Source organism: Mustela nigripes, chromosome 4 (genome assembly GCF_022355385.1).
Source record: "Mustela nigripes isolate SB6536 chromosome 4, MUSNIG.SB6536, whole genome shotgun sequence".
NCBI classification, from domain to species: domain Eukaryota; kingdom Metazoa; phylum Chordata; class Mammalia; order Carnivora; family Mustelidae; genus Mustela; species Mustela nigripes.
Window position 1 is genome coordinate 125,881,685 of NC_081560.1, and position 23,860 is coordinate 125,905,544.

Here is a 23,860-nt window from a genome sequence, read left to right on the forward strand (position 1 = left end):
TGTAGTTCTCTACTTTTTTTTAATGTGATCCAGTGAAATGTAAATAACCTTTTATTTCATCTTGACATTGGAATACCTTTTTTTAAATTTATTTATTTTCAGCATAACAGTATCATTATTTTTTCACCACACCCAGTGCTCCATGCAATCCGTGCCCTCTATAATACCCACCACCTGGTATCCTGACCTCCCACCCCCCCCACCACTTCAAACCCCTCAGATTGTTTTTCAGAGTCCATAGTCTCTCATGATTCACCTCCCCTTCCAATTTACCCCAACTCCCTTCTCTCTAACTTCCCATGTCCTCCATGCTTTTTGCTATGCTCCACAAATAAGTGAAACCATATGATAATTGACTCTCTCTGCTTGACTTATTTCACTCAGCATAATCTCTTCCAGTCCCGTCCATGTTGCTACAAAAGTTGGGTATTCGTCCTTTCTGATGGAGGCATAATACTCCATAGTGTATATGGACCACATCTTCCTTATCCATTCATCCATTGAAGGGCATCTTGGTAGTTCTCTTTTTTGATGGGATCCTTGTCTGGTTTTGGGATCAAGGTGATGCTGGCCTCATAAAATGAGTTTGGAAGTTTTCCTTCCATTTTTCTATTTTTTGGAACAGGTTATGGACATTGGGGAGGGTATGTGCTATGGTGAGTGCTGTGAAGTGTGTAAACTTGGTGATTCACAGACCTGTACCCCTGGGGATAAAAATATATGTTTATAAAAAATAAAAAATTAAAAAAAAAAAGAAGTCAAAACTTCTTGAAAGAGTTGTATAATTATATTCTACTTCTCAACTCACAGCACTTCACCCTTCCACTTACATGGTTGTGTCGGGGTTACCCATGATCCCAGTGTTTTAAAAATCCGAGGGATACTTTGAAATCTTCATCTGACTTCATTTCTTAGTAGCTTTCTGTTCTTTTCTTTTTTCCTTGAGGAACTCCTATATGGGGATTAGCATGGAGTTTCTCCTTTGTCTTCTATGTCTTCATCCCCATCTACCATCATTCTGGAAGTTCATTCCCTCTCTGACGTTTACAGAATCTCCTCTTCTATCCAATGTCTAAATGTTGACATTTCTCAAGGATTTGTCTAAATGTTGACATTTCTCAAGGATTATTTTTTAATTAAGTAGTAAATAAGATTCTTCATTTTAACCATTTTTAAATGGCATTAAGTATATTCACACTGTTTTACAGTCATCATCATCATCCATGTTTGGAACTTTCACTTTCTCAAAGTGAAGCTCTATGACCAGGAAACAAGACCCATTCCCCCTAACTCCCACTTACATTCTACTTTGTAAATTCTCAGGGTTTGTTTCACATCTAAATTGGAAGGACCTTTGTTTCTTCATCATGTCCTTCATAGGTGAAAGCCTCAGATTCCATGATCTTAAATAACATCTAATTCCAAATTTTTATTTCCAATTAAATTTTTTTTCCTTCTGATCACTAGATTCTTATTGCCTTAGCCTGTTATTTCCCCTTGGCTGGAAATCTACTTCAGTGGCTCATTGACTTGAAAAATGTAGCTTAACTGAAACTTTTATGTTCTTAGTCTCATTTGGTCTCTTTTTTACTTCCAGTCTCAGTGATGGCACCAATCAGAAGCCTGACTGATAACTTGATAGCTCCCTTTCCATTACTCCTCCCCAGTCAATCATTCAGTAGTCTTGGCTGTTCCACTCTCAGTATACATTGATTTTCTTCATTTTTCTTTATCTCTACCATCCTGACCTTTCTCCGTGCTCCCATTATATCTTACTTGACAACTGCAATGCTCTCCTAGCTCATCTCTCTACTTCTGCCTGCCTCCTTCAATGTGATTTGTAAAACACAAATAAGGTCATGTTACTCCAAGGTTTAAAGCACTTCATGGCCTTCCCAGTGTTGTTAAAAGGAGACCCAGCCCCCTTATCCATGGCTCTCTGGGCTTTATATGACTTGGCCCTTATGTCCCTCTCCACCTCACGGCTGCCCTTTTCTCCTTCCTGCTGGTCGTCTTTCATTTCCTTTAATGTCGAGTTCCCTCCTGCTTCAGGGTCTCTGCTTGCTATGTTCTTTCTGTTTTCTTGACATCTTTCAGGTCTTGGCTTAATTAATTCTTAGATTGTCTCACCTAATACAAAGTATTAGAACAATTGTTCTGACTCAGGGCATCCTGTTCTTTTTTAACCCCTTTCCCGCTTAAAAAATGATTTCTTCCCCCTTCCTTTACTTCATTTCTCCCAGTAGATTTATTTTATTGTATTTGTTCATTTCCCCCGGTAGATTGTAAGTGTGATCAGGAACTGTTTAAATTCTATTCACTATTTATGCCTAATGTTTAATGCAATGACTGGCATGAATCTGTCATGCAGTAGGTATTTAGAAATGAATGAATCCTGCTCCCTCTTCCTGATGTGATTTGCATCACCCCCTTCAAGGTAACTGTGCTTCCTATTATGGCTCATTTCTTCAAGGTATTCTTCCCTAAGTAATAAATACATGGCATCTCTCTGTTAGGTGATATCATTGCAATTTTTAAGTTTCTTTCATGAAACTTTTTATGCTCTGTAATTAAAGTAAGGGTGGTTTTGTTGTTGGTTTCCCTGACTATACTGTCAGCCTTGTGAGAGCAGTGGCCATAACTGTTTTTTTGTTTTTGCTTTTTTTAAGATTTTATTTATTTATTTGACACAGAGAGAGTGAGAGATCACAAGTAGATAGGCAGGCAGAGGGAGATGTGGAAGCAGGCTCTCTGCTGAGTACAGAGCCTGATGTGGGGCTCGATCCCAGGACCCTGAGACCATCACCTGAGACAAAGGCAGAGGCTTAACCCACTGAGCCACCCAGGCACACCATAACTGTTTTGGTCCATCGTTGTTGCTCTTCAGTTGAGCATAGTGCCTCATACTTACCTTGTTTTATAAATGAATTTATAATGGTAAAATATACCTCACCAACTGGTTCATATTTCATAACATAGGATAATTATGCCATTTTATCAGTGATGAATAGGTATTGAAAATTGAGGATGTAGAGAGAATCTTAATTTCTTGAAACTAGCATTTAGAAAGTTTAGTGGTTTCTAATTGGAATCTTCTTAAATCTTAAGAACCTAAAAATTCACAAGGGAAAACTTATGAAATTTTACTCTAAGAATCACATGAAGACATCTGAAATATTGCCAAATCTAATTCTGCAGTTTTGCAGATTAATGAAATCTTAGTACATCTGAATGTTTGTCTTTCCAGGTCTCCCTTGTGACATCATTAGTACGCTTAAGTTTCTTGAGTAGCTTTTTTGGAAATTTTCATAATCAATTAAATTAATTTTTAAAATATATAAATTCTTTGAATATTACTCATAATGTTTTATGAGTTCCACACTTTTTTCCTATATCACAAAGATTTAAAATTAATTTTATAGAAAAATACATTTATAGTGCAATAGATATTTTCTATCATGCTGTACCAAATTCAGTGGAGTAATACTTTAATTTTCTGGCATCCTCTTGGAAGTGATAATTTCTGAACAGTAATTCAGGAAAATTTAGTGGTTTTAAAATTTCTAGCATGTACAAGGGGATTCATATATAAATTTATGTTGGGCTTAACTGGACTCAAGTTTCCCAGCAGTCCTTAGCCTTGGGCCTTTCCACCAATACCCTAGACCCAGAATCAAGTGCTGGCCTATAAAGCTGTCAGTTCCTTCTTCCTATGATCAAAGTCCAGCTCATTATAAACTGCCTGCGGCACGGGATTTTCTGATGGTAGAGACACCATCTGCTCACTTTTTTCAGTATTACCACATTCCTTTTATTTCTCTTTTAACCCATCTCAGGTAAACAGAAAACAAGCAAATGGCTTAGTGTTGTATTTGGTGTACACACATGTTTAGTTGAGGCTATATCGTATTTATCTAAATAGTGATTGTTGAAATAAATTTAGCTGCCAACATTTTAAAATTAAGGAGATTTTACATTCTGTCTGGTTTGGTAGCTTTTCTTGAAAAATCTGAAAGTCTGGCTACTTTGGGTCAGGTTCTGTACATGTTGGTTGGAGCCAGTGATGTGCTACTGTTTGCCTCACCCTCTCCTACTCCTTATTTCCTGATGTGAAAGTCTGGTGTCAGTTATCATTTATCCTTGCTTTTGTACTGTTGGTTTTCTCATGATGGAGTAAAATAATTCTTGTGCCCACATCTATTGGTCAAGGGAAACTATGAATGAGGGGACAGTGGATTCCAAGACAATGAGAGAAGATGTATTTTGTTTGGGGTCAATGAATAATTTTTGTCTGTTTTTTCTTTTGTGTAATATATATTTGAATTATAAGCATGCACGGTGCCCATTCATTCCTAATGGTTCCTTACCTAGCTTCAATTGACATTGGAGCCAGACTCTTGACTTAGATACATGATTCTATAAAAAGAAGGTAATTCCACCTTTGGTTCCCTCAAAGGATAGTAGGTTGTTCTAGAAGCTTACAGCTCTCTTACAAATGAAATGCTCAGGCATGTTCTTTGTGACTTGTCAAGAGGGTAAATGTTGTTGGCTTTACCAGTAATTAGGCCTTGTAAGACCTGGCAAGTTCACTGTAAGTAAAACGGTCTTTGCCCTCAAAGATAGTTTATCTTTGAAGGGGGTTGAGTCAATTTAAAATAGAATTATAAGTTGCATAAGAAAGACAGTATAGCAGCTCTAAAGAGGAGAAGATTGTATCAAATTGAGGGGATCTAGAGGTTGTTTCTATGTTTTGAGATGAACTGAGTGCTGGAGAGACAGTGGGACAATGGAACTGCTTATAGAAAGAAAAAAAAAAAAGTTGGGGATTGGGTGTGGACCAGACATACTGGTGGTGATGAAGTTATGGGGACTGAGGAAAAGTAAAACCAAAAGAGGTGGATTATAGCCTCATTATGGACAGCCTTAATGTTAGGCCAAGAAGTTTGTGCCCAACTTAAGAGGTAATGAATAAGTCCTGACAGACTTGAATTATAGTGGGGAAATATCAGAGCTTGTGAGTTGAGGGGGAGAAAACTGGAAGTGCTCTCACTACTTGTGAAGCCATTGGTGGAAATGCTCAAGGTGGTCATTACTTGGATGGAAGGTTGTCTTAGGTTCTGGGAATAGTTTTGGAAAGAGAATCACTAGGTCTGTGCAACTGATTTGATATAGTAGTGTGAGGAGTGGGGAAGATGAGGGACCATGTTTGCATGTTTCTCCCAAAGGGAGACAAAAGGCCATGAATTCCCGATGGGCAGCTATAAAATGAAAGGGCCTCTATAAGCTTGGGTCCCTGAATGACTGTACAGAACCAAGCCCTTTGCTGATGTATGCAGTCCATCTAAAAGGAGAGAGAAGTTTTTGTTGTGTTCATCCCCTGATATTTGGAATTGTTATAGTAGCATAACCAATATATACATCTTCATTATACTTTTTTTTGAAGCAAACTTTCCTTGAACCCAGTACTTGTTTCTTTGCCTACTTACCCAGTACAGCCTACATAGAATTTTATTTTATTAATGTCTCGGGGATGCCATTACTGATCTGCTGTTGTCCTGATTGGTCGTCACCAGCATCAGTGCCACTGGAGCTTACTCAGATTGCTTGAAGAAGATCAGAGTGACCTGGGTAGTAAAATGTGTTGCCTAAAAAATCATATAATGTGAATTCATATAACTGGAATAATGGCCTTATGAAAAATCAGAGGCTAGAAAATTATAATCAAGTTTTGGTAACTTGGTTTTGCTAGAAATATCAATACTATTACTTTTTTCCCCCCACAAGTTATATACTGTTTAACCATTATATTCAAGTCACATATAAGTTACATCTGATAGTTCAAATTTAATCTTTTTTAGCTACCTATGATAATAATATGATAGAGATCTGGTTAGTCCTTCTTAGGAATTATAAGGTGATAGTTGGAGAATGAAATGGCTTTAAGAATTGTGGATCCTGTGTCCCAGGGGAACCAAGAAATCGGCTCTTCACTAACACTATAGGTCATCACAAATAACCTCCCACACCCTCTGAAAATTCTCTTTGGTTTGGCGCACAGGTCAGAAGGTGGGGTCCATGCTTTCTTTCACCCACAGTGTTTTTTACATAATTGAAACATTTAGAAATTAGATTTACATAATTTACATAATTGTCATTTAGAAATTAGAAGATTTAACACAAAAATCTAGCTCATCTTTTAAAACGGGAAAGTGTGGGCCCCTGAGCTGGTGCCAGACGTAGGTTAGAATGGAAGTGACAGAACACAGGCATCCTGCTGTCCAAGCCCATACTTGGCCTAACTTGCCCCTTACTATACGGAGAGCTTCTTCATTATTAGGCACATGTACCTTGGGAGAAAATTTCTGTCAGTGATTTAGAATTTACTTTTATTTAAGGAATATTCACTCAGTTCATTTATTCTGATAAGCAGATTCCACAAGGATACCATGTTTCGAATGAGGTAAAGGAAACTGTGTAGATGGAGCGGCTGTACTGGATTCACTAAGTGCTGAATAATTGGAAAGTCCTTCGTAATTGTTGCCTCTTCTGTCCCCTTTGTCTAACTACTTCATCACTGTTAATTACTTGAACCATGCTTCTTAGATCCTAAGTGCTAGATTCAAATGTTTAAAAATGAACGTTCAAGATCTAGTTTGTTGGCCATGAGGAGGCCACCTCTTTGGTGGGAGTGGTAAAGCGAGCAAAGAAATAAGCACTAAAATGTTGCCACAGTGGACGAGGGGAGAGAGATGACTTCTGCCTGGGAGGGTTGGGAGAGTTTTCGTAGTGGGGGGCACATCTGAACTAGGTTTTGGTCAGTATGTAGGAGTTTGTTGAACTTTTTGAGATAAATAGTATCTATAGTGTAGAACAGTTTGAAAGCCTTTATGACTGATTCTCAATGGGGGCACAACAGGTAGTCCTCATCTTACACAGCAGTGTGGGACCATAAAAATGACTGCAAGGTGTTTTCAGTAATCAATGGGAAAATTGAATGCTGTGCAAATTCTAAAAATTTTGTGAAAACATTAAAGATTCCCTGTCAGTGATAAATGTATAGGAAAATGAAAAAAGATATTAAAGCTAATATTTAATGCACTGTATTTTAATGTTCGAAATATTGAGAATTAATGTGTCCATTTCTTTGTAAAAAACCTTGAACAGTTGGAACCATGGCTTTTTTATTGTATAGTTTGTGATATGGAGGGAGCATTTTTTCTCTGGCTCGATGAATTGTTGCGATCATAAGTCTTGATCAGATTCCAACATGTCATCCTTTGTACTTTCAAGGTGTGGAATATCTCCCAGAGTTTCTTTAATGTGAAGTTTTTTGCTGGCGTCAGCTCCTCCTTGTCACAACCGCTTTCATCGTTTATGCCCCTGAGTTTGTCTTCACTCAGTCTCCTCTGGCTGCATATCCTAGCCCCTCCAGCAACGCCAGTGTCAACACTCCCATTGTCCCTATAGATCTTGTACGCCTGACGTCTGACTCAAGTTTCACTTCCAGCAGTGTCACTGTACTTTTATCTTGGTTGGCCAGTTTCCACTTTTGATTATCCATTTTTGTAAAATGTCACTTGTTTTTGACCCTGGGAGATAAGAAGTCAGTATAACTACTTGCTTTGCTCCTCTGTGCATGAGGTATTTACAGATGTGCAGTGAGTAATCCCCAACACACTTCGAAAGAAGCTTTGTGATTCGTCACTGATCAAGATGCATGTTATATACGTAGTGATTTGTATACTGAAGAGCTGGCAGTGGAATGTGTATTTGATGCAACTACTCACAATTAATGTACTTTGGTAACTGGAATGTAAACTTGTCTCGTTGGGGGATTGGTGTTGTTTACCTAAGCTGGGTAACTAAAATTTGTGCATCTTGGGACTGTGCAAAGCCAGGACTGTCTCTTTGGCCATCCTGAGTGGGTTTGTTCTGCCCTTTGTTGGAAGCTCATCATCTGTAACCCTGGCCAGTGTGGCTCTCTGTTGTGTCACTGTGACAACCAAATGTTTCTGACATTCTCTCTGTGTGCGTGGGGGTGGTGGTCCTTCCCTTGATTGAACTATTCTGGGGCCATCCCTGGTTACTCTGTCATGAATGAATCAGAGTGTTGAGGGGCAGCTGTTGGGCTGCTAGTGAGCTTTCAGATGACCTCCCTGTAAGTATATGGTGCTTTCCGCTTACTTCATGAGCCAAGTGGGTCAGAAATTGCTTTTGCCAGAGTCACAGGACTTTGATTTTAGCCAGACTTTGCCACATACTTATCTGCTGCTTAACCTCTTTGATTTCTCATTTCTTCATCTGCCAAATGGGTTTCACATATCTGATTTACAAGATTATGGCGTGGAATACACGGGAAATGTATAAGAATATTAGACAAATGTGAGGAGTGGTTCTGGAGATGATGAGTAAGTGAATCAGTGAGATGCATTTCTTGGATTTAAAATGAAATACAACAGAGCCTTCTAATGTCTCAGCAAAATAAACATCCTCAGTTTTTAGACACCCCCTCGTGTGAGAAGTTCACTGCTTTCCCATCACTACTTTTCAGGGTTTTCTAGTTCTCTCTTTTTTCTCACGTAGCTCCCTTTGTGATGAAATATAGCAAATTGACTCACAATCCATTAGTCCATGAAGTAACTTTAAACAGCCTTCTCCATGAGGATAGACATTATTTCTCTATCAGTATAAGGAAAAGAGAGCACAAATGAGCTGGGTTTGTGTGTATGTGTGTGTGAAGCAGGCTGCAGATGGCTCCCAGCTGGTAGCCATTTTGAATGATGAATTTTCAATAGTTTAGAGTATAAATGTCAAGTTAGAGTGTTCAGTGTTCTTTTCCTGGTCCAAGAATAAATATTTCAAGTAAAGTCAGCATAAATAGACTTGTCGTTGGTTGATCTGAGATACTGTTTACTTACCTGTGGATTTTTAACTTTATGTCTGGATTGAAGAATTTGGTGAAATAAGCACGTTAGTAGAATTGTTGGTTTGGCAAAGGTTTCCATCATCTGTAAGATATTATCCTATAATTGCTGCAAACTTGCAAAATCTGTAGTATAGTGAACATTGGTAGATATATTCTCTTTCCAAATGGTGTACGAATCTGGAATTTGCTGGAGATGGAAAAACATTTATCATTTGAGCACTGGGGAATAGAAGTAGAAATTATTTTTTATCATGGATAAAACTATATGTAGAATTTGATTAGATTTTACTTGTTTATTTCATTCTAATTTTGACAAGTTATTTTGGTTAAGTAAAGTTATTTAAATGATTCCTTGTAAATCTGTGATGGAATTTTTTTCTATAGCTGATAGAACTTCTTTCCAATTAAATTCCAAATTCCAGCCCTTGTAAACTTTACTCTCCCTTGCCATCTGTCCCTCTCTTACTCCCAATAGAAACTAAAACCAAAACAGGAACATAAGATTCCATGTTTATTAGGTGTGTTTTTAATATTAAAAAAGCAGTGCTATTACTCTTTGATTAGGGTACATTATGCCCTGTTTTTAGGAAGAAAGTTAAGATGGCTAATTAACTGCCTGAGGTGTTAAATATCCACAGCATGCTATCTTCATCAGATTTTTCTTTATTTTTCCTTTTCTTTTTCTTTTCTTTCTTTCTTTTTTTTTTTTAAAGATTTTATTTATTTATTTGACACAGAGGGAGAGAGGTCACAAGTAGGCAGAGAGGCAGGCGGGGTGGGTCGTGGGAAGCAGGCTCCCTGATGTGGGGCTCGATCCCAGGACCCTGAGATCATTACCTGAACCGAAGGCAGAGGCTTTAACCCACTGAGCCACCCAGGCACCCTTCATCAGATTTTTCATCAGGAAAAAGTAACTTTCAAACCTAAACTACAAAAATACATATTCTTTCTGATATAAACAATCTTAATTTTAATTGCATCATATGTTTCAAAATTGATATTCTTGGCTCAAATACTTTTGTTACTAGAAGTATTTTCCATTCGTCAGATCAAAGATTAGTATAAGAATTAAGTTACATTTCCATTATTAATCCCTTGAAAGTAATGAGTATAACAAGTCTAACAATGGAAACTTCAAATACTTATTTTTCAGATACTTTTATCTTTAGATGAATGCCTCCCAAATCTCCTCTCCCCATGACAGAGAATTGCTGCTTACAATAAAAGAACTAAAAAGCGAAATTGGTAGAATTGAGGACTCTCTCTCAACAGTGAAGATGTCCATAACTTGAAACACACCTATTTGAAATGGCATGAACATAATAGCATCCAGAATAATGAGTTAGAACAAGTCTTTAAAATATTTAAGTTGAATAATTTTCGGTAAACATTTGAACTTTGATTTCTGTGAAGGTAGAAACCAGGACAATGATATTAAAGAAACAAAAACAAAAAAACTAACTGGCACTCACTTTAGGATATTTCTCCCTGAGATAGAAGATAGTCATTTTCTTCTTGGAGGTTTTGTGGTTTGTACACCAAGGCACTCCTTTATCTAAATGACACTGTGATACATGGCTTCTTTGCTCTGCAAGGAAGCACTATCCATTTTAAGCATGTTTCCCAGCTTTCAGTTCAAATTTCACACATCTTATGTTTTGCAGAGGGTTTGGTCAGAGTTAGCCACTTAATTGAATTATTCCTTGAATGCAAATTGAACATTTGGACAGTATCCTGGCTTGCTTAAGAATTGGGGCATAACATGGGTTTCTGGAAAATGATTTCCTTGTAGGAATTAATTGGATTTTGGAAAATGTATAATATCCTTTTGAAAAGGTGTCAGTGTTTTCATCCATTAAGAGATCCTAAAAATTAAGTGCTTTAGTGGTCCCATTTCTGTAATTTTTAAAAAATAACATTTTATTAAGATTTTTTAAAACGCTGTCTGGATTTTGTGAAGATTCTAAAAGATTGCCAGCAGCTCCTGTTATGGTTTGCCCATGATTAGCTCCTCTGTCAATGTCCTGATCTTTTAGATGTCACAGGAACTTGTTATGTCAACAACCTAGTCGGCTCGGTTGCTCAGTGGCTTTTATATCATTTGTGTCTACACCTAAGCTCTTGTTCAACTCAAAGACATGGCCTCTTTGAAAAGGAAAGTAAGCACTTAGGTCAGGGTTTTCTGGAATCCCTTGGACATCTTTTTAAAACTATATGTAAGCTTTCTAGCCTTTGTTCCCCTCTTTTTTTTGCCTTTAGGAGAAATCCCAGCTTTATCTCTGTCTTCCTTTAGCTGCTTTATTAATGAATAATCCAGAATAATGAATTAAAATAAGTATTTAAAATATTTAAGGTATGATTGAATGTTTATAGGAAATTATTCAAAATTAGTAATTTTTTCTTTGGGCTTTGGTTTTGTTAAGGTAGAAACAGGTCTATAATAAGATTTTTTTCTTTTAAAGCCTAGTTGGAACTCACTTCAGTTTTTTTGTTTTGTTTTGTTTTGTTTTTTAAGACATAAGAGTGTCATTTTCTTCTCAGAGCTTTTGTGGCTTCTTTGATTTCAGCCACAGCTTCTGGATCTCATCTTTTCCAGCTCCCCTGTTTACCTTGATTTACCTCTCTGTTCATCTTGATGACCATTTAGGACATCTTTTTTTTTTTTTTAAAGGATTTTTCATTTATTTCACAGAGATTGATCACAAGTAGGCAGAGAGGCAGGCAGAGAGAGAGAGAGGAGGAAGCAGGCTCCCCACTGAGCAGAGAGCCTGATCTGGGGCTCGATCCCAGAACCCTGGGATCACGACCCAAGCCGAAGGCAGAGGCCTTAACCCACTAAGCCACCCAGGCGCCCCCCATTTAGGACATCTTTTAAAAAAGTAGTTTGCTGCATACAGAGCTTCTGACTTGCTTAGGGCCCTAATTTCTCCTATGCCCCCTATGATTTATATCCTCATCCCACTTCTACCAGGGCTCATTCTCCAGCCCCTTTTCCATTAATTCAGCTTTAGTCCTATGGTTCCTGGACTATTGTCCACACATACTCCCAACAGAGAACTATACTTCCTCTTCCTCCTTTATCATAGGACTGCTTCACACTCTACTAGTCCGTAACTGGTTGAGGCTAAAGCCAGCTATTAGTGTGCAGTGTCTGTGTTGTAGGAACTGACTTGGAGTCATTGGAGGTGATGGTTTGAAAAGCTTCATTAAGAACTTCCTAAGGGAAGGGGCACCTGGGTGGCTCAGTGGGTTAAGCCTCTGCCTTCAGCCCAGGTCATGATCTCAGGGTCCTGGGATTGAGTCCTGTATTGGGCTCTCTGCTCAGCAGGGAGCCTGCTTCCCTCTCTCTCTCTGCCTGCCTCTCTGCCTGTTATAATATCTCTCTGTCAAATAAATAAATTAAAAAAAAAAAAAAAAAAAGAACTTCCTAAGGGGAATTTGGACTTCCTAAAAGTAAGTTAAGTATGACCTCTTCCTATTTATAGTTACTCTTCTAGCTTTCAAAATTGATTTGTAGTGAATTATAGCCAAGCACAGGAACTGGATGGCTTTGGTTTGTGTCATGTCCTCAAGGCTATATGAACATGCCCATGTGCAGATGCGTAGGCAGGTGGAGAAGAGGTGAGGCACATTTGTTGTCCTTGATGTGTGAAGTGAGGCTTGAAGCACCTCAGCCATACTGACTTACCCTTAGACCCTCTGAAGTACCTCCCTCCCTCCTTCTAGACCTTTCTACATGTATTCTATTTCTATCTGGGACACATTCTCTACCTTTTCTCTAGCTAGCTGTTTCTATTCCTTTAGGTCACAACATTAATAGGAATTTCCTTGACTACCCATGACTGGGCTAGGATTCCCTCCATATACTCATATTGCTCTGCTCCATTATGAAACTTAACACACAGTACACAGTGGTGGGTTAACTTGTCCTCGTCCTTGTTAGACCAGGAGCTCCTGGAGGGAAACAAAATCTTATTTATTGTTGTATCTCTAGTTTCTAGAACCAGTGACTGAACAAAAGTAATTAATATGTAATTAACATAAGGGTCAATATTATCTAATAATCACTGTGGGCCATGTTCTCTGTTTGGAGTTTTCCACATGTTTTCTTATCAAAACCTCACAGCAATTCTATGAGTGGGTACTATAATTAATTATACAAAGGATGAAAGACTGATAAAAGCAATTTACCCATCATGATAGCTAAAAAGTAGCAGAGCTGGTACTTGACTCCTCTGGAGCCACCTGCTCTTAATGACTAGATTACATACAATGATGAACAAATAAAGAGATACCTGAGAAGGCATCCACTCAGAGCTCTGTATGGAGATTGTAGCCTAGTGAATGACCTGTGTGGTTGGCATTGACTGACCACAGATGATATTCAGGGGAGTCACTTTTTTCTACTCATAGAGGGAAGGTCAGCTATGGGTGCCAGATTCCAGTAACTAGTAATTCATTTTCTTTAAATTTATGTTGACATTTCTTGTAGCTCATAGAACTTTGGAGGTCATGTACTATAGAAGGTAAAACTCTGGTTTTAGAGTTAGGGATACTCAGCTTGGCATAGTCTGTCTCCCTTCCCACTCAGATAGTGTCAATGTTAGGTAGGTTTAAAGTGAGCATTTCTGAGTCTCACCACTTCACTGCCCAGTGGAGACCCTGGACTGATGGGAGGCTTAGAGAAGGTGTGTGTAAAGTAGCATTTTGACTTGATGGCTATTATATTCCATGAGGATATTTTCTCTGACATACTATTTTCTGTCATGGAGCATCTATTGTTGTTTATTAAGAAGAGATCAAACATATATACAGGGTGATTCCTAGGAAGTTCTGCAAATGATTAAGATTTTAGAAAGTTATGTCTTACCACCATATGTTGCCAAAATAATTTACCGGATTAAACGGCCAAATTATTTAACTCAGGAAAAGAAAGGTATATAGATTATTTTCTTACTGCTTCCCTATTAACAGAATTATAGTAAGATCTCATTTTCCCATTTTATCTCTTCGAGGAAAATTCTGAATCAATTTTTAGTCACTTTGAAGATGTGTATGTATGTACGTATGTATAGTTCTTGAAAGTATAAGTGTTAAAATGTGACCAATGAGAAGTCTCCCCTAATTGGGGCTTCCTGCCCTCATTCAGAGACTATTGAACTTATTCATAAATTTACTTTTACTTGCCTTTCAAGACTTGAGTGATTTTGTAGATTGTATTTTAGAAAATCTTTACTAACCATCTCCCTTAACCTGACCTTTCAAAACAGTGGCTTTGAGCCATCTTTGTGAGCAGGTCCTGTGTAGCCACCCAGTTCACTGTCAGCAGTTGGCATTTTTGCATGTGTCCCTGACTGGACTGTAAGCTTGTGGACACCAGGAATTGTGTCTTAATCATAGTTATGGATCCTGGAACTTGTGGTACCTAGGTATGCTCTTGATAAATCCTTGTAAGATGTTAAAGCCATTTGTCATGCACAAATCTTAAAGCTTATTTTCAAATTTGTATATACATGTTTTAAAAAGAGGCCCTATGTTCCGTATGGTTCAGTCTTTGTAAGCAGTCTGGTTTTAAAAGTATGGTCTTTGCAAGCGGTCTGGCGTTTTTATCTCTACTCTGCTGCTTTCTAGCTGTGTGAGGAATAAACAGGTCTACTTCATAAGCATGCTGTGAAAACTCATTTACCCACATGTATCCTTTGCTTGCTATGTGTAGGGTGGAAAGCTTATTTTTATTTTGCAGAGACAGATTATAAACAAATAAACACAAAACAGGAGAATTTCAGATTGGGAATTTCAGCACAGTGAGATGGGAAAAATTGGGGTTGGGTCATGCAGGAGTAGAAGGGGCTGTGGCAGCTGGACAAGTGTGTGTAGACACAGAGGCCCTACAGGAAACCTGCTGTGCATGTTTGCTCTGCTGGGAAGAAGAGTAAGCTGAAGATGGTAATATTTATTTTATTTTTAAATATGGATTTAGAGCTAAAAATTTAATGGTGGAGACAACCAACAAGGGCAGCATGGATGGTAGGAAAAGAAGAGGGGCTAGGTCTTACAGGGTTGGGCTGAACAAGTTCATCTACTTTCAGGCCCAGGCCAGTACCTTCACTTAGTGAGGACAGTGTGATCTCACCTGGGTTTTTCAGTCTTTAATAGATACACAGGTGCAGAGAAATATTTCTCTGAGAAAAATATAAAAGTGCAAACACCATGGTATATGGCAAGTGAATAATACAGATGTGATGATAATGGCAAGTGGCTCTTGACCTCTATGTAAGAGACCCAGTGGGGGTTGGGGGACAGCCGAGAGCCTCCTGGGCATCCAGTCCTCAATGCCAGCCAAGTGTTGCCATGTGGGAATGTGGGCTTCAAGTGCTAAATCTGTCAAGTTCTCCAAAGAACCAGAAATCTTAATTTCTATGTGAAATTTTCAGAGTTAAAAATGTTGGCTCATGTTTTAAAAACATTATGATGGGTAGACAAAATGCATCTGTGGGCTTCCAGTTTGAAACATCTGCTGGAAGTTCTTTTATGCTGTGAAAAGGGGATTATGTAAAGTAAGATGCATGTTAATATTTTAACTCTGTAGCCTTATACACAGTACATAGCCAATACTGAAGGGATAAAGGTACTTTTTGTTAACTGCACCGTGCTTAGTTGTCTTCACCTTTAATTTGTTTAGTTAACTCTAAATCCATATTAAAAATCATATTGGGGCACTTGGGTGGCTTAGTTGGTGAAGCATCTGCCTTCATCTCGGGTCATGATCCCAGGGTCCTGAGATTGAGCCCAGCATCCAGCTCCTTGGTCAGCAGGGAGCCTGCTTCTCCCACTGCCTGCTGCTCTCCGTGCTTGTGCTCTCTCGCTCTCTCCCTCCCTGACAACTAAGTAAATAAAATCTTTAAAAAAATAAAAGTATAGACTATCCTACTCTAAATGAAGTGATTAATATGTACTGGTTTTATTTGCCTATTAGTTTGTTTAGTTGTTTGCCCTGTCAGTTTCTTTGACGAATTCTGTACTCATGGTACAAAGTAAACATTAGTCTAGTCTTACTCATGTGATAAAAGTAGAGAAGGAAAAAGGGTGAACAGTTTTTGGTTACTCTTTCTTATTTGCCATCTACCACTTTTACTCTGTGGTGGTTGTTTCCCTTACTCCTTCTTACACCTTCACACATTTGGGTCCTGGTCACTCCGGCCTGTGTTAGTCTCATGGAAGCAGAAAAGAGTTGTGGCAAAGATGCCATTTTGCACCAGGCAAAGGATGACGGGAATGCAGCCTTACGACATGATGTCGTGTTTAGAGGTTTTTCATCAGTTTTAATGAAATACAAATGTGCCCAAAGCAAGTTATTAATTTTTTTCCCAGAAAAAAAAAGTCTTCATTTAGTATGGCCTAACCCATGTAGTTTTGTGTTACAAGGATTATGTTTGGTGTGTTGCAATCTGTTGGCAATAGTCTTGGGGAATTTTATTCAGCACAAGCATCTCTGACAGTTCTGGCGTCAAGTGGGGTCAATTACTTGTTCATGTACTTTTGGTCTTGTTGTCTCTATGTTAAAAACTCTGAAGCATAACGGAGAGGAACACTGGGAGTAACAAAATATACTTGAATATTTCTAATAGATTAAAGGCTTATAAAAATGAATCTCTTTTTTCAGCAAGTTTTTTTTGCGTTGTTTTCAAATGAGGTCATTTTATCAGCATGAGACTAAAGACTTGAAAATAATTTCTTTAGAGGAATCTTATCTGTAAATACAAGTTCTTAATTGAATCAATATTTTTCTCTTTTAATTTCTGTTACAGATCATGGAGGAAACAAATACACAGATTGCTTGGCCATCAAAACTGAAGATCGGAGCCAAATCCAAGAAAGGTAAATCATGAGAGATGGAGAAATTGGTGGCTTTGATAATGAGGACTGGAATTACTGGAAGTTTGCCTTTATTTTTATCATGTCTGTCCCCAAATATTTGTGAAATAGTGATGTTTTGGAAAGTTTACCGTAATTAAGAATGATGCCTTTTATCCAACAACCAAAAAAACATTAAGTATTTCATTGTAATGGAAATGTTATTATGGAAGATACCATAGCAAATTACGATTTCAGTGATGTTCTTTCATTCAATGGCCATGAGTCATGGTGACTTCTGAATGTAACAGCATGTTTTCAACACATAAACTTCTTGTTTTGTACCACACGAATTTAAGAGCTATCTTTTTCTTCTTCTCATATGTTAGAAACCTTAGGCTTCCTTTCATGTATGCTTCTTCTCTTCACATGTCTAACTGGTGAACCCAGTACATTTTTCTTTCAGGCTGAGTGTTTGCCTTGCATGGCCTTTCTTCTGTTTTATCCTAGAACACATCACCCAATGGATGGATGGTCAAGAATGGAAGTACAGGCACCATTATTTATTTTTTTCCCCCAGATTACATAGTATTTTCAAGTGACCTGCCAGTAAATATATTTATGGATATTTTTTCAAAGTATAACCTTAGTCTCAACAAACTTTGTCGTATATACTTCATTAAAAGATACATGTAGTCATTAGGGGCTGATGGGAGATACTATCACATAATTCAAAAACAGATTGTGCAAGCTGAACATATCTTTTGTGGTCCAGCTTTTTTGCTGTTGCTGTTCAGTTTCATATTTACTTTCCCTTCTCCTTATGACTTTTATTGCTAAATGATACTAAACATTGAAAGCTTTCTCTTTCTCTTTAGTTCAGATTTCCTTCTTTTAATCTCATTTTATTAGTTACTCATCACATGGGATGAAAGTTATTTTATAGTTGTTGTGAGGACTAACTGGACTCCAGTGTATTGAGGTTCCTACAGACACTGCTCTTATTACTTTCTCATTTCTGTTATGGTGGCAAGAAAGGGAAACCCTGTGTGCTAAACAGTCGTAAGAAGACATGGTGAATTTCTAGGTTTGATCCCATAACCTCTACATGCCTTCCATTCGCCAAGTGCTGTGGGATATAGTCTCAGTCTTCAGCGTGTTGAGATGTTTTATATTCATTATGCTGAAGAAGAAATTACTTATTAGTGGGTTATCTACTTATTTGGTTGTTTGTGGCCATGTAAAAATCCCTGGCCTACTACATGAATAAATTGAAACTTGAATATAAATTATATTCGTTTTCCCTATTGTCAGGTATTTTTACTTAAAGAATGACATAAACTTCATTACTATCCTAATAAAAATGTAATTTGATCAGTCTCCAAAGAAAACCTCCAGGGGAACATGAATATTAAAATGATTCCAGATAATTTTGGATGGCTTATTCTCTTGCACTACCCATGCTAGGTCCCCCCCACCCACTATCATGAGAAACTCGGAATTGATTAATTTTTTTTTTTCAAAATGTGGTTACAACTATAGAGATTTTAGATAATATGGAGATAAATAGATGAGGTTAATGTTTTAGATTAGTTTCCGGTCATTGAAATACATAACCCATTCACAATGACCAACTAATCCACATTTTGATTACACATTTTGCTTTGAAAATAGAAGTATTTTAGCAGTGCATTTTGGGGGAATTTAACAAAATTTCCCCTTGGTTAAAGTTAACCTTTGGAATTGTGCCTAAGAATTGATCCCTCCAGGCCTATGTCTACAGACCTCATTTTATTTTTCTATTATTTATGAAGTGCTATGAATGTATACAGTATTGTATGATGAGCCGAACGTGCCAAAAGAGAGAGACTGAGCTCAAGGAAGGGAGAAAAAAGTCAAAAGTTTTCCTCAGAGGAATTTACAGTTCAGAATTTATTTGAGTTGCTCTTATTACTTAAACACACAGCTGCTGAATCAGTTCTTGGCTAACATCCCTGATATATGTATTCCTATATTACTTTTAAAATGGATAAATTCAGAGATGAGGTTTGTTTGATTATCATTTGTAATAAGTAAAAATAAAATGAAAATGGCAGGGGAACCTTCAGAAGGTCATTCTTTGATTTGATGTGGATACCTGCCTCTAAATGTTGTATGGAAAACAGTTGTTAATCTTTATTTGGAACCTTCTTCATACTAAACTAGTATTACTCAAGAGACCCAAGAATGTAAATGTGTATGGGGATTTGTGCCATATTTGGATGGTTATTAAACTCTAAATCTCACGGTGATATGATATACAGATAATCCCCAGACGATGCTAGTGGTTCAGTATAGGCACAGGCTTGTGTTGTATTTTACTCTCTAGACTTTTGATCCTCTTTGTTGACTATGTAAGCCAAGACAGACATTTTTCATAGCTACTGTTACCAGTCTGCCCTCCTCTTTGCCCTATCAGAATTTAGTCCTGTGCTTTATTTTTTAAGCCATCAACCCTTTATCAGAGTGGCTGTGTGGCTGCATTGGTTGGAGTCCTGGTAAGGTGCTGCCCCTCACAATGGCAGAAAGCGATCTGGATTTGGTATCACTTGGAAAAATCAGGTTCTTCTCTGGAGATTCTGGTTCAGTCAGTCTGCAATGGGACTGGGAAGTGTATACTTAACAAGTTCCTCTCATGGCTTTCATGGTTAAGCTGAATTGCAGAAACCAGAATTTCACCATCTGATGTGGAAATATCATGACTTAGTTACCGGGGAGACCATGTGTTCATGGCAGTGGATGATGATTACTATTGAAAAATAGGCACAAGTCCTTCAACAGCCCCTTCTCCTGGATAATGTCAGTCTTGGTTTCTAAAAACTGCACTTTCATGGATTCATTAATTTTAAGTTTCTGTCATCATTGCAGTCAGTCAGCATGAGTAAGTTTAGAGTGATAACTGTTGTTCTGTGCCTGTGGAAATATAATTTTGGGTAAAAAGCCACCTGGTAATTGTCCCTCTCTCCACCCCTTTCTCCCCTTTCTCCTCCCTTTTTACTCCTCCTCCATTCCTTTGAGCCGTAGGGAACATAGTGAAAAAATGTAATAGAAACATTTCCATTTAGTAAGCATGGCATTTTGGCAAGGAGCCTGTTTTGTCATATAAAACTCAGGGACTATAGAATTTTTTAGAATTTACAAGTATATGAAATTATTGGAAGGTTGAATTCTCATTAGAGACAGAACTGAGAATTTAAGATTCAATATAATGGACGATTAAGTAGGCAACTCTAGGATTATCCTAATGATGAAGAAAATAAAGCAATATTTAGTATTTTTTTGTGTATAATGCACATTTATTTTGTGTGGAAGTAAATAAAACTCTTTCCATCTTTTAGATTCAGAATGCTAGAATATTCTGCCTTAAATAGAAGAATCAGAGGTATATGTTCATGAAGACTGTCCTTAAGGATTAAGATGTTTAATACTTTAAAGCCTTACCAACAGAATAACTTTAGGCACTCATTAAAATTTTGAATATGCTATTCTGAATTACAGCCTGTTTTAAAGCAAATGCAGCTTCATTAAATTACAGATAGCATTTTGAACAAGTTTGACTGTTTTGCTAAATAGAAGTCCTGCCAGACCTGCCTTAACAAATAGATAAAAGTGTTTTTTAATGAGAATTTATCACACTGGTATGATTATGCTGCATGTGATACTAGATGAGATTGTTCTCTTAAATACAGTAAATATTTTTCTTACAGTCTTCTTTTTGCCCTTAATTTGCTCATCAGTCTCCTTCTTAAACTGGCAGGGTTATAAATGTGAGTGAAAATTGTTTAAAGTTTTTATGCCAAATTCCAGATAAATGTGGTCAGCATTGATGAAGCTTTATTGGCTTTTGTTCTGGGAAAGAGTTGTCTTACAGAATTTAATGATAGAAACTTTTCTCTGCAAGTGTTTCTTTTATGACAATTCAAGATGTCCCGGAATGATCAGGAATGAAAGTTGTGGCTGAATTGCATGATGTATCCTGGTTTGGAGGGAGTTGGGCACCAAGTTTGGCTATTTTCTCCCTCCTGGAATAAGGAAAAGGATCATTAAAATGAGGTTTTATTATTTTTGGTTGCATTCCATCAGAACAAGTGGTATCTAATAGGAAATCTTAGCTTGAGAAAAACTATAAGTTGTTCACTTTATTTTTTTTTAGAGGAAAATGTTTTGTTAAGTGTGCTTACAGTTTTGTTGGGTATTTATGTTGAACTGGTTGAGGCCTTTAACACACACAGTGTTGTTCAAAGGGCAGAGGGCAGAGAAGAGGCGTGGTGGCATGGTAAGCTGTGTTACAGTGTTTCCGGTGGTGAGTTGTGACCTATTAGTGTCTCAAAAATTATTTCAGTGGTCATAACCAGTATGTAAAAAATACAACTAGATTAGAAAAGAAAACATTAGAGTGTAAATGAGTATTGTTTAATGTCGTATGTCAGTATTTACATAGATATTTAAACATATAAATATGACTAGATCATGGTGTAAAATGAGTGACAAAGACAGGTTGGAGAACACTCTTTTAGGCCATCAGTTCCCCAAAGAGTAAAGAGTACATGCATTTGGTTCATCCCTCTGTCCTTAGCACTGTAAGCAGTTCGTAGTTGGCACCGAGTAAATATCTGCAGATTTTCCAGTACCTCAGCTCAACTCAGTCATGGTTCTAGTGAAACCACTGATACAGATGGAGATGTCAACCACTAAGGTGTGATGTGTAGCAGAGAGATTTAAAATCATGGCATTCACAAAGGAGTGGCATTTACTATTATGAAAAATACTAATGATGCCTTTCCTGGAGCCCTTTTAAGTGAATGGATGTAAGACATGATTTGTGACTGACACCAATGTGGCTAAAGCTCCTTTCAGTGGTTCTCGGTAGTGGAAGGAAACACAAGGGAAATGACCTCATCTTTGTCGTTCATGGGACGCCTGAATGAGCGAAGCTCTCTGCCTTCTCTGGTAAGCTTGTAAGGGAAACTTCACAAGATGCAGCCTCTTCCAGCTACAGTTGTTGTGGCTGCTTTAATTAGTGTTGGGTTACATAATTGACCGATCGCCAATATTACTGAATACCACTGTTTGTTGAGACCCAGCTGGGGCCACACACCATGCTAAATATATTACATACATAATCTTACTTAATGATCAGAGCAACCTATGAGTTGCATGGTGATATTTTCAGTTTATAGGTTAAGCAAACAAAGCCACCTGAAGTAGAATAACTTGCCCAGGGTTTTACATGTAGTAATAGTAGACCCCAGACAAGCTCGGGTCTCTTTTCAGAGCCCTAGATCCCCCTGGGTGAGATAGTACCTTTCTGAACCCCTTCCCTTATTCCATGGTGTTCTCAGACGAGCGTCCCTTCAGTGGCCATAGCCTACATACAGCTGATTACAGTCATTACTGATAATAATCAGTTTTATAATGCCTCAGTCCTTGGGAATTACACTGATTTGAAAGTAGGCTAAATTTAGCGTATCCTTACTCTCATAGATAACACCTCCTTTTTCAGGGGGAGTTAGATTTAAGAGTTAAGAAAAACATGAAACTGTAACTGTATACATATTTTAAAAATGCCTTCTGGATTTTAACTTTGTATTTCATATCTTCATGTACTGTTTCCTTAGGAAGAGACCTTTTGATTTGTCATTAGACTAAACAACTTCTAAGATGGATTTAGAAGGAAAATAATCTCAGAATGTGTTTGCTTGCTCTTCTGCTTTTCAGTCTTTGAAAGTGGTTTTCTTTGAGCCGCTCAGGAGCCATTGTCTTACTGTTGGGGAGAAAGATTTTGCATTTAACATATTTGTATATATTGTTAATGTGACTGACCATCAGTTGATAAATGCTAATTGGGAACCAAGAGTAGGCGTTCAGCCGAAGACTTGATAACTTGTCTGCAGTGTATTAGTAGTTACTCTGGTTAGAGAGAACATGGTCTAAGTAAGATTTCTTAGAGGAGGTTGGAGACCTGGGATATTTCTAGTTCCTAAAGTTCTCAGTATAATTAATAAAAAGCTTATAAAATTAGTGTGTCTTTTAGATATATGACTGGTCAGTACATCTCTTTCTACATGAATGACTTCGTTTTATAGATAGTGCCAAACATGCAAATGCAAATTTGAGAACCTTTCTGAATACCATGGGTACTCTCACACACACAGACACACATGCATACACACAGTCCTACCAGTGAGGTAATTTATGCTATGTTTGTTTATGCTAGTGATGCATTAGCACAACTAAGGACCTGAGCCTACGTTGATTTCTTGATCTCTGGCTGGTTCCCCTCTCTTCCCTTCTGAAGCCCCGAAGGGTTGACTTACTTGTTCATCTAATAATTGCCGCAGGCTAGCTGCTCCTTCCAGTCTCTCCCCTTTCTCCTCTACCAGGGCCACAGAAGAAGAGGGTTTTAGTTGTTCAGTTGTCCCCTAAGCCTGAAATAAGTAATAAACATATCTATCTGGTTTTTTTTAAGATTTTCAATTAACTTAATTAGGAAGCAAATTCAGAGTGAGGTGGAAGGGTGAGAAAATGAATGGAAAAAGTGAAAGCATCAAGAGAGTGAGAAGACACACCAGAGACGGGGAGAGAATATTTGCACAGGCCGGATCTGATAAAGATTTGAGTAAAAATAAAATAATGATAAAATAAAAATAAAAATAAAGATCAGAATAGACAAAGAATTCTTAAAACTCAGCAATAAGGAAATGAACAACCCAATTAAAAAATGGACTAAAGACCTGAACAGACACCATACCAAAGAGGATGTCCAGATGACAGATAAGCATATGGGAAGATACTCAACATCATATGTTTTTAGGGAATTACAAATTAAAACAATGTGATACTGTTGTGCACGTTATCAGAATGGCCTAAATCCAAAACACTGACAATATCCCATGCTGGGGAAGACGTGGAACAGCAGGAACTCTCATTCGCTGCTGGTGGGAATGCAAAATTGGAAGACAGGCAGTTTCTTACAAAACCAAACATATCCTTACTTTACAACCCAGCAGTCGCACTCCTTGATATTTCTCTAAATGAGCT

The 23,860-nt window shown here is 37.7% G+C and overlaps 1 protein-coding gene across 4 annotated transcripts in view; it reads left to right on the forward strand.

The window, feature by feature from the left end:
• The window catches only part of BICC1 (BicC family RNA binding protein 1), a 262,369-nt gene that overhangs the window by 134,826 nt on the left and 103,683 nt on the right, over window positions 1-23,860 (forward strand). For all 4 annotated transcript variants that reach the window (XM_059397444.1, XM_059397442.1, XM_059397443.1 and 1 more), the window contains exon 3: window positions 16,735-16,804. In XM_059397444.1, coding sequence (XP_059253427.1) covers window positions 16,738-16,804 — 67 coding nt within the window. In that variant the 5' untranslated portion in view covers window positions 16,735-16,737. The remainder of the gene's footprint in view (window positions 1-16,734; window positions 16,805-23,860) is intronic.